General features: G+C 43.6%; 1 protein-coding gene across 1 annotated transcript; it reads right to left on the reverse strand.

Annotated features, from left to right (window-relative positions):
• Nucleotides 1–4,698: 4,698 nt before the first annotated feature.
• On the reverse strand, nt 4,699–9,912 carry BMP15 (bone morphogenetic protein 15; the record flags this gene model as incomplete). The annotated part of the gene is made up of 2 exons (XM_081222314.1): nt 4,699–5,555; nt 9,585–9,912. 2 exons carry the CDS (start codon nt 9,910–9,912, stop codon nt 4,699–4,701), a joined length of 1,185 nt encoding a protein of 394 aa, XP_081078440.1.
• Between the last annotated feature and the right edge of the window lie 1,027 nt (nt 9,913–10,939).

Raw genomic sequence — 10,939 nt, forward strand, 5'->3', positions numbered from 1 at the left:
CAGCTGGTATTTTTTTAGAAATTGAAAAGCTGATTCTAAAATTCATATGGAAATACAAGTGACCCAGAATAGCCTAAACAATCTTGGGAAAGAAGAAAACATTTGGAGGAATCACATTTCCCAATTTCAAAACTTACACAAAGCTACAGTTATCAAGACAGTGCTGTCTTGGCATAATAGACATATGGATCAGTGAAACACAACTGAGAGTCTAGAAATAAACTCTGATGGTCAATTTTCATCAAGAGTGCCAAGATAATTCGATGGGGAAAAAAATTAGTCTTTTCAACAAATGGTGCTGTGACTATTGGACATCAACATGCAAATTAATGAAGTTAGACCTTTACCTCACATAATATGCAAAAATTAACTAAAATGGATTAAACGCTTAAACGTTACAGCAAAAACTATAAAACACTTAGAAGAAGACATAGGTGTAAATTCTCATGATCTTGAATTATTCAATGATTTTTAGATGACACCACAAGTGTAAGAGCAAAAGATAAAAACAGGTAAAGTGGATTTCTTCCAAATTAAAAACTTCTGTGTTTCAGAGGACACCATCAAGAAAGTTAAAAGACAATCCACAGAATCAGAGAAAATATTTGCAAATCATACATCTGATAAGAGACTAACATCCGGAACATATAAAGAACTTTTACAACTCAACAATATGAGAAAACCCAATTAAAAACTGGGCAAATGACTTGAATGGACATTTATCTTAAGAAGATATGCAAGTTGCAAATAAGCGCATGAAAAGATGCTCAACATCATTAGTCATCAGGGAAATTCAAGCAAAACCACAACAAAATACCACTTTACCTCCACTAGTATGGCTAAAATAAAAAAAAAGGTAGAAAAAAGAAGTGTTGGTGAGGATGTAGAGAAATTGAAACCCTCAGACATTTCTGGATTGTAAGATGGTACAGCCACTTTGGAAAACAGTTTAACAGTCCCTCAAAATGTTAAACATGGACATACCATATGATTCAGCCTTAACACTCCTAAGTATATATGCCAGAGGATTGAAAATATATGTCCACACAGAAACTTCCACATGAACATTCTTGTCAGCATTATTCATAATAGCTGGAGTAGAAACAACTCAAATGCCCATCAATGGATGAATGGATAAATAAAATGTGGTATATACTACAATGGAATTTTATTCAGGAAAAAAAAGGAATGAACAACACAGATGAACCTTGAAAGCATAATCCTAATTTGGAGACAGTCACAAAAAGCCAAATATTGCATGATTTGACTTGTATGAATATCCATAATCTATAGAAAAAGAAAATGGATTAATAGTTGCCAGGGGCTGGGGTCAGTGAAATGGAGATTAACTGCTGCTAATGGGCATGGGGTTTCTCTTTGTGGTGAAATCAGTTGTAGTGTTTTTTGCACAACTCTGAATATACTAAAAACCACTGAATTGAACACTTAAAAATGGTGGCTTCTAGGGCTTCCCTGGAGGTGCAGTGGTTGAGAGTCCGCCTGCCGATGCAGGGGACACGGGTTCGTGCCCTGGTCCGGGAAGATCCCACATGCCGTGGAGCGGCTGGGCCCGTGAGCCATGGTCGCTGAGCCTGCGCGTCTGGAGCCTGTGCTCCGCAACGGGAGAGGCCACAACAGTGAGAGGCCCGTGTACTGCCAAAAAAAATTAAAAATTAAAAAAATAAATAAATAAATAAATAAAAATGGTGGCTTCTATAGTATACAAATTATATCTCAATAAACCATTCTTTTTTTAAATGGGGCTAATAGCTCCTGCTTTATAGTGCTGTTGGGAGAATTAACTGAAGACATTTGAAAACTTACAAAATTAGGCACCCAAATATTTGATGAAACTGGAGATAAATTTCACCTGCTTCCTAACTTCGCCCAGAATTGGACAAAATATACTACCTAGGTAAATGTAACAGAGCTCCAGGGTCAGAAGAAAGCTTAATCGCCTGCTCCTTTTGCACCCACACATTGAATGGAGTTCTGGCCTATTTACTGGGGGAGCTGGGACAACGTGGACTTTGCACCCTGCTTTCCCTTTCTGGACCAAGTAATTATTTCTCCCCACCCACCTGGGCAGAATCCCCCACACACACACTCCTTCACTAGCAAGCATGTCTCCTTCCTCCCAGAGAAAGGTTTGAGGTATAGATCTCTCACTTTGGACTTGAGAAAAAGTGCTGAGCTGAAAGAAATATTTCAAAAGAAAAGAATCCGTAACATCAGCCACAACTGATTCTGTCCTGCCAATGTTTTCTTTGGGTATTCTGACAACTCAGGGCTTAATGGATAAGGGGGCCAATTAACCCTGAGCCCTCCATAAACAGATTAAGTTTCAGACATATTCAGGACTCAAGGCTAGGAGACCATGTTTTCCTGAAAATTCCAAAGAACACTGAGATGCTGAATTTAGAATCTGGTCCGGTGACCAAGGTCTGTATTCAGGCCTGTTAGGTATTTGTGCCTACCCCAGCTAGGCTGGGGAAATGACTGGCCTGGAAGCCCATATTTACATTCCCATTTTAACTCCCAACATATATAACAATTCCATGAACTGCCTTACTCAAGAACACAGCTGTCACATTCTATTGTAATCTGAACCACGATTTTGAAATAATGGGGCACAAGAATTCACCTTACTTTATATACAAAGTATATCTTGTATTGCATTTATTCCAATGGAAAATGAGATGTGAACATTGAAATAGTCCATGTTAGGAAGGATGCGTCCCTCCCAAAAAAAAATAGTGTGACTGTCCTATGTTTGTATCCATCAAGGACCTACTATGTGCCAGACTCCAATAATATGGAAATGGATAAAACACAGTTGAAACTCTCAAAAGGAGCTCCATCTTTTGGCAACAAAGACAGTTACACTAGAGTGCGTTAAAGGAAAGCAAATAATGCTGTGAGCACAGAGAGGGAGATCCTACCTGAGTCTGGGGTATTATGGGGGCGTTGAGATGAAGAGAAATGCCTGAGCCCATTCCTAAAGATACAGTAAAGAAGATAGATGGACAAAAGGATGCTAAGGAATAGCTCCTCAGGCAGCAGAATAAAATTTGTGTATTTATAGACATGTAAGATGTTTAGCCTAGCTGGAACCAATTTAAGGAGGTGGTAAAAATGAGTTAATCTACAATGGATAGGGGAGAAAGAGATAGGGATTTACATTTGGCAAATATATGAAGCCACCCTAAATCAGTACCATTCCACTGATAAGGACCATAAGACTAGTCAAGGAACAGTTGGGCAGGGGAAATGCCTTACTGGGCTTCCTCAGAGGGGCCCTTTGGGGAGGGCTGATTGCTAGCAGTCCTGCCTTAAGAGAGAACTTCATTGGCGCCTCCAGCCCCACCCTGGGGGATTAGGGTTGAGTTCCTGGCCATAGCTAAAGGGAGCAAATGAAATAAATCCCTTCCACCCACTCTCTCCCAATCCCCAAAACATTCAAGATTTTCTTTAACAACAAAAAATGATTTATTTGCAACACAGCCCAGTCCCCATCATTTCCATACAGCACAGGAGTAGGAAAGAGTCACACTGCAAGTATCATTTAGTCCAAGGCAGAGCTCCATGCCTCCCAATAGAGCAAGCCCATCTCCCCCCAGAGACCCATGCCCGGAGCCCAGCTGAACACACAAACAGGCAAGCTCAGAATGAAGTGGGCCCCAGGCCTCATCACATTTCACCCTTCCCCCACAGCCCTTTTAAGCTTCCTAACTGCAGCCTTCTAGCCCCTCCACTTCCAACCAGGCCAAGTCCCAGCCTCCTAGCCACCAGGGAGCTTTCTTTGTGGGATCATTATCAGGGGTTTAAGGGTTACCTAAAATGAGAAAATACCCTGTGAAATCTATTGTTCCCTAGAAAGTTTAAAACGACTCCCCTATACATAATCCTAATCAACAATGACAGCTCTTCATCTCTTCACTATAGACACAGGAGATTTTGAAGTGATTGTCATCTCAGCTCCATACACATTTCCCTACTGGCCTTATTAAAGACTACTCTCCTCACCCTAGGGTATATAAAGGAAACCCAGGTATTTCCACCAGGTTCAGAGCCTGAGAGGAAAAGCCCTGATGGCTTAGAAAAAGATTCCCTTCCTTCTGTTCCCCTCAAAAGAGTTTTATGGAGATTATTGCCTAAAAGTTTTCTAGTCCATCTGAGAAATGGCTTTAGATTTAGAGGGAAACCCGAACACAGAAGCAGGCAGTCTTTCCGATATGGTACTAGTTTCTAGGATTCAGGAGGCAAGGAAGAGGAGTATAAAATCTCAAGTTGCTTTCTTCACCCCAAATCTTCTAGATCCTCAGAAGATGGACTCTAGGACGATTCCACCTTTCCCAGGACTTGGCGGTACAATTCCTAAAGTTCTACCATCATGGACTGGTGACGTTTGACAAAGTCACAATAAAAAAAAAAGACAAGAAAATAGAGAGGGCCTCTCCACAGGAAGATCTTAAACATTAAGGGCTCTGATGAATGGTCAAAACATACTGATGTTTGATATCAGAACTATTTTTATACAGTAAAGTAGGGGAAGAGACTTAAGTAACAACACTGAGGGCAAGGAATAGAACCTATAGATTGGGTAGAGCATCACTTGCAGCTTTAACATTAATATTACTTTATTTTAAACCCTTTTCTAATTTCTCAGGCAAACCTGAGCTAGCTGTACTTTTGCTATCACCTACACGTGCAGGACTGGGCAATCATATCCTCATATTCCTTGTACAGGATACTCCCATTTGCTTCGATCAGAAGAATGCTAATGGGAACATACTTATAAGGGACACAGGAGGGCTGAGGGACGCTCTGGTCCACCAGCTCATTGACAAGGTTCTGGATGATGGCATGATTGGGAGAATTGAGACCATAGTGTAGTACCCGAGGGCAGACTCCCTTACAGTAGTTTGGAGTATAGAGATGGGGAGCAATGATCCAGTGATCCCAGCCCAGCTGCTGGAAGCTGACTTGGAAAGGGTGGAGGGAACACTGGTTACTTTCAGGCCCATCACGCTCCCTGGAGCGGCCAGGAACCTCAGATGCGATACTGCCTGCTTGACGAGCCCTTCGCAAGAGAAGAGAAGGATCTCTTTCCGTAAACTCTTCCAGGCCTCTTGGGAGAAGTTTGGCCTTCTGAACACTCTGAGTGTCATTGAAATAGAGTAACAAGAAAACAGTGTCCAAGGATGAAGTGCCATGCCACCGGAACTCAAGAACCTCACTACCTCTTGGCTGCTGACACAGGAAGCGGAGTCGTAGAACCCTGCGCCCCTTGTGATTCCAGAGTTTTTGCCCAACGTGTTGCGTGATATCCATCTCTGTCCAAGCTTCGGGCAGCAGGGAAGGCTTTGAGGAGCCTCTTCCTGAAGAAGGAAAGTGATCGGTTGGGCTTTTCTGGACCCAGGGCTCCACATGGCAGGAGAGGTGGGAGTGAGCTAGGTGAAGTTGATGGCGGTAAACCACAGTGGCTCTGACTAGTTGGTATGCTACCGAGTTTGGTCTCAGAGGAAAGTCCAGGGTCTGTTTGTGCCAGGGGCCTGCATCAGTAAGAGGGAACAAGAGCAGAGCATTAGCTTCTTACCTCCTAGCCTGAGTCTCGCTCACAAACCTGCTCAGTGCAAACTGACAAGCAGCCCTAAAGTGAATTCAAGATCATAATAATAGCTATCATCTATTGAGCACTTACTAATGTATTAGATGCTTTACGTGCATTAGCTCTTGAATCTGCAAGAGCCTTATGAGATAGTGATTTTCCCCATTTTGTAGACAAGGAAATTGAAGCTCAGAGAAGCTATGCCAGAGGACACACAGCCAGTGTGTTAGAATAAAGATTTGAGCCCAAGTATTTTTCCCTTAAGACAAACTGTGTCTAACTTTTAGATCACTCACAGCACCAGGCTGAGAAAAACACCTCAAATGCAGAATTGTGTGTATATATTGTATGTATTATTAGCTGACTATTAAAGGTGACCAATTAGGAGGGTCATTGAGACATACATGAATAACAAATCCTCATGCTATATCACTATACAGATGCAGCTTTAGGGTGACAGTCCAATACTGGGGGCTATGGTCCACCATCACTTCGAATCCGGGGCTGAGATGGCACAAAATAATTCTGTCTATCCACTCCTAGTGAGGGCAGGTATTTACCATTTCTGCCTTCTATTTGAATTTCTTCTCGAGCAGCTATTCCCTTCTTGGGCCGTTTCCCCCTTAACCCTCGGTCTCTCCCTTTTCCATTCCTTACTGGAAATGATTCTTCATTTACCCAATTCATTGTAAATACCATTTTCAGCAAGGCCCTGTTCATGTAAATATTTCGTTAGCTAAGAAGTCTACTTAGAAGCTATATGCCTCTTAGTGATTAAGAGTTTTAATCTAAACTGTGAGGCTGACACCCAGTGGCCGAAGTGTTGGCAAGCTGGGCCTGCAGCGCTCTGACCTTCTGCGCCCTCTCCTGGCAAATGTCAAGAGCAACAATTACAAAAACCACACACAGCAAGAAAAAGCCTTGTGTCATCTTCACACATCAGTAAACATTCCCATGTTAATTTACATATTATTCACCTAACCTTCCTTCTCCACTGAATCCACGAGCCTGGAATTCTTCAGTAGGCCTGGGACATTCAACATAGAAACTCTTTAATGTTTTGATGCCTCAGGATTTTTTTAAATATTATGTATCTAAGTTTCAGGTGTAAAGCATCATAGTTCAACATCTGTGTACACTACAGTGTTATCACAACCATAAGCCTAGTTACCATCATCTGTTACCACACAGTTGACTCCCTTCACCTATTTCACCCACTCACCCCCCACCCCCTTTCCCTGGTGGTAACCACTAATCTAATCTCTCTATCTGAGTTTGTTTTTATTTTTTGTTGTTCATTTGTTTTGTTTTTTTATATTCCACATATGAGTGAAATCACACATCAGAATTTTTTTTAAGTTCATGTTCCAACTCATGCTTAATACACCCTCAAGTTTGGGGCACTTGGATATCATTCAGACAAGGCCCAAGCCAGGCTTGTATTTGCTTTCTCAAATTACTCCATACTCCCATCCTACAATAATCTTTCCAAGAGACCCACGCATACATCTGCCCCACCCTGCCTGACAAGGAATCCAAACCCAGCCTCTAACAGGCTGTCTGGTGAGGAACTGCCCTTTCCTTTCAGACCCTGACATCACATATTTCCTGAAGCAGGGTGGGGTTGCTAAGGATCAGAGCCAAGAAGGGTCTGCTCAGAACTTTTCAGGGAAATGGCTGACTCACACATCCTGTGTGACTGAACCTGGAATAGCTCTCCAGGCAAGCTCAATTCAGCTGGGTCATCTCCTGATGGAAAGATCAGGCCCAGCTCTCTTGTCATCCATTTCTGGATCCTTTCCAGAGTCCCTAGATGCTGGTATGTCCCACAGTCAGACCAGGGTACTGGCCTAATTCGAGGCATCTTCCTTTCTAGCCTCATATCATCTGTACAGAACTGATTTGTGCAGCTCCCGGTTGCACTTGGGAATGAAACCCAGATCGCTTGTAATGACCTCTGAATCTCATATCCCATTGCTCTCCACAGTCTCACTAGGTTCCAACCATCCTGATCTTCCTTCTGTTCTTCAAGTCGGACAAGCTTCTTTCCACCGTTTAGGCCCTTGCACATGCTGTTCCCTCTGCCTAGATCAGACTTCTCGCTCCCCTTCTCATGCAGAGCTTCTTATCTTAGAGACCTCAGCTCAAATATCACCTCTTCAAAGATGCCTTCCCTGACAATCTCATGCAAAGGGAAGATCTCTTCTCTATTCTCTATCAGAACCACCTATTTCATTCTTTGATAGCATTTACCACAATTTACAACTATCTGTGTTTACTTACTTGTCTCACCCATGAGAACCATGCCTATCTTGATCATATTCCGCCACCTAGTACAATGCCTAGCACTTAGCAGTTGCCAAATAAATATTTGTTGAGTAAATCTCCACCCACACCAAGTTATCTTCCTTTTCCTTAATCAGAATGCATTCCCCTCCTTGTATGCATAATCTCTTTACTCCTTACGCAAAAGTCCAGCTCAAATGCCACCTCCTCAGTGAGGCCTTCCAACTGTCTCACTGCTTCGCTCTCCTTGTACTAAGCAGCAACCTATTTCTTCTTTGGAGTCCCGGGAGCCCTACTGCTTATCATTTTCAAAGCATTTGCCACACTGCACCACCATTGTGTGATTACTTATGTATCTATTCTACCACAGTGGGGGCTCCTAGAGGTCAGGGGAGCGGTTATTTGCCTCTTTATACCCAACCCAAACACAGTGCTTGGTGCTCAATTAAAATCTGTTAAGCAATCAGCACAACAGGGTAATTAAAAGCAAAGGCTCTGGAGCCTGAAACCTTGGGTTAGAAACCCAGCTCTGTTAATTACTAGCTGTGTTACATTGAGCCTCAGTTTCTTCACCTATAAAATGGGTATGTTCACAGTACCTACCTTGTATGATAGTGGGGAGGATTAATGAAAATAATGTTTGCAAAGTACTTTGCCCAATGCCTGGCACATGGTAAGCTCACACTAAAGGTTAGTTTAGGGAAATGGTAGTTGTTTTACTTGGAGGGAAGGAGGGTAAATCGTGTCTGTTGTCATCGCTGAGACTAGCAAAGGCTTAAGATTGATCTCACCAGGTTCCCAAGATTTCCCTGAATGATGGCTTTCTGCATTTCACAGAGAGCCCCACACCACAGGAGCCCACTGCTGCCCTGGAACAATGTCTAATGCAGATGTTTAAAGCAGAAGCAACCGTAATGGGAACAAAGAAAACTCCAAAATACATTTGGTACCAAAAACCCAAAGTAGCAACCACAGTCTGAAGAGAAAAACTGTTTGGTGTACAAGGATATCAGGGTACCACATTCAAACACAAGTAGTTACGGACAGACAGACTTGAACTCAGATCCTGTCTCTGCCACCCACTGTCCTTGTGACCTCTGCAAGTTATTTAACTTCTCTCTGTGTTTTACTTTTCTTATCTTTAAAAATTAGGCTAAGTGCTCCAGGACAGCTAATGAGAGTAGCTGTCATTAAGGATTAAATACGATAGCAGGTGCTCACGGAGCCAGGTATACAGACTCTCAGATGTGAGCCTGTTTCTGTCCTTTCTGAGGCCTTGTAAATTTCCCCACTTCAGCATCCTGTACCCTTTGCCTTCTAAGAATAAAACAACACAAACAGCCCTGCACAGGAACGTATATGGCTATTTCTCAATTATAGCTTTCAGTGATATAACAAGCATTAAGACTTTCTTTGAAAGATAGGAGCTGACACATCACTCAGTTGCCCTGGGGCCTGGGAGAGCTTCCTCAGGTAGGCCCCAAGGCAATCTGTTCTTAAATTGGGCCCCTGAAAGGAAGCAGGCTTGGAGTCAGCTTCTCCCAAGTTTGCCATCTTTTGAAAACCAAGCCTGAGAAAACCACCTTCCAGGCAATGAAGCCTGACAGTAAACTCGCAGATCCCCTTTTCTCTACACTCTTCTTCCCCATTTTTCTCCCCTCCAGGACAATATAGTATGATAACTCACCTCTGAGAGGTCTTGCTACATTAGCCAACGGTCTCACCAGCCTCACCATGGTGGCCCCAATGGTGCGGTTCTCCCTAGGGTGCCCACTCTCATCAGCTGAATGCTGGTACAACTCCAGCATATACCGCAAGGGAGGCCCTAGGATCCGTGGCTTCCTCTGCTGCTTGCCAGGGGCTTCTTCTAGCAGCTCCTGAATCAGGGGCAAGGTAGGGGCCTCAGGCAGGAGGGAAACAGAAGGCTGCCCTACCCATGTCATTTGGACCCCGTGTTCCATAAAAAAAACCAGTCCCCAAAGAAGAAGGATTCTAAGGATGCTCGGGAGGACCATCTTGAAAGGCTTGGTGTTCAGCAACACTTTCCAGCACAAGCCCAAAGGATGCCACTCTGACCCTTTCCTTTCACACAGGTAACAGCATCCAGGCTCCACTACCACAAAGGATAGGGCAAGAAAAAATGAAAGGCAGGTAGGCAGGTCCTATGTTGCTTCCTCTAGGAGGATCTCCTGGACCGAAAGGAGGTCTTCTAAATTGTCCTCTTTGCATCAAAACAAACAGAAACGCAGCTGGGACAAGGCAGCATGCCCCTCCTGCCCTCCAGGGCCAGGAACAAGATAGCACTTAAAAGGAGAGGTCCATCCCAGGACCTGCTCCCTTACCTTATCCACTAGGATGAAAAGAAGCAGCCCTATCCTCCTCCACTCCAGAGCTTTAAAGGCAGCCTCTTAATCAGTCCTTAAAGGGCCAGAGGCCTCCTGCTCCCATCCCACTTCCATGCAGTACTTTTCCTAATGCAGCATTTCCCAAAATGTGATCTACTAAGGACTTGCAGTGAGACTATCTGAGGTGATTGTTAAGAATTCAGGCTCCAGGGCCCAGCCCAAAACATGAACTCTCTGAGGGTAGGCTCCAGAAATCTGAATCTTAAATCCTCCAAGAAGTTCCCACTAAAATATGGGAACATCTGTGTGAGTATGGCTGCTGGAGCTTGAAGAAGATACCTTAACAGTGGTTCTCAATCTTGACTCTACACTGAAATCACCTGGGGAGTTTTAACTATTATGGATTCCTGGGTACCATCCCCAAAGATTCTGATGTTGTGGGTCTGGGGTGTTACAAGGGCATCAGGATTTTTTAAAGTTCTGCAGGTGATTTTAATGCACAGCCAAGTTTGAGAACTCTGACTTAGAATTTTCTGGTTTCCCCATGGAAGGTGTTGAGAGCCTGAGTGGGTTTCATCAGAGAAGCCTGGGGCAGTGGGAGATGAATCTGTGGAAGTTGGCTGGGAGCTGACCTAGCTTGGCTGGTTAACGGAGGCATCAGGGTTGAGCCAGTTAAGGCTACCCCAGACCAGGATTC

This window comes from Mesoplodon bidens, assembly GCF_964165515.1.
Source record: "Mesoplodon bidens genome assembly, chromosome: X".
Taxonomy (NCBI): Eukaryota; Metazoa; Chordata; class Mammalia; order Artiodactyla; family Ziphiidae; genus Mesoplodon; species Mesoplodon bidens.